The 456-nt window shown below is 70.8% G+C and overlaps 1 protein-coding gene across 1 annotated transcript in view; it reads right to left on the reverse strand.

Moving 5' to 3' along the window:
* CTSD (cathepsin D) overlaps window positions 1–450 on the reverse strand; it is an 18,387-nt gene extending 17,937 nt beyond the window's left edge. The window contains exon 1 of the mRNA XM_009288675.2: window positions 307–450. Coding sequence (XP_009286950.1) covers window positions 307–368 — 62 coding nt within the window. The 5' untranslated portion in view covers window positions 369–450. The remainder of the gene's footprint in view (window positions 1–306) is intronic.
* Window positions 451–456: the final 6 nt, after the last annotated feature.

Consider the following 456-nt stretch of genomic DNA (forward strand, 5'->3'; position numbering starts at 1 on the left):
CAAGGGGGGGGGGGGGGGGGGGGGGGGTGACAGGAAGCCACCAAAGGTCACTGGGAATAGGGGAAGCCGGGGCAAGACCCCCCCATGGGCAGGGCATCAGCCCTGAACCCCCATCTGGGGGAGTCTCAGCCCTTCTCCCCTCTGCTTTAATGGGGAGGGGAGAAGCACCGGGGGGGGGAGGCCTGCAAGAGGATCCCAGAGGCCACCATTGCACCAGAACCTGTGGTGCATGTCCCATGTTCCCCCCCCAACTCCCACCCCATCCGGGGGGCTCAGCCAGACCCTGAGGGACCCCCCACAGCTCACCTGATGAGGGCCGTGCAGGGCCCTGCCAGGGCAAGCAGCAGGAGGAGGCCGGGGGGGCCCATGGCGGCGACGGCGGTGGTGGCTGGGGGGTGACAGAGGCCGGAGGGTCCTGCCGCTTGGAGGCCGCGATGCTGCGCCCGGCCGCCCCTC

This window comes from Aptenodytes forsteri, unplaced genomic scaffold, assembly GCF_000699145.1.
Source record: "Aptenodytes forsteri isolate BGI_AS27 unplaced genomic scaffold, ASM69914v1 Scaffold8, whole genome shotgun sequence".
NCBI classification, from domain to species: Eukaryota; Metazoa; Chordata; class Aves; order Sphenisciformes; family Spheniscidae; genus Aptenodytes; species Aptenodytes forsteri.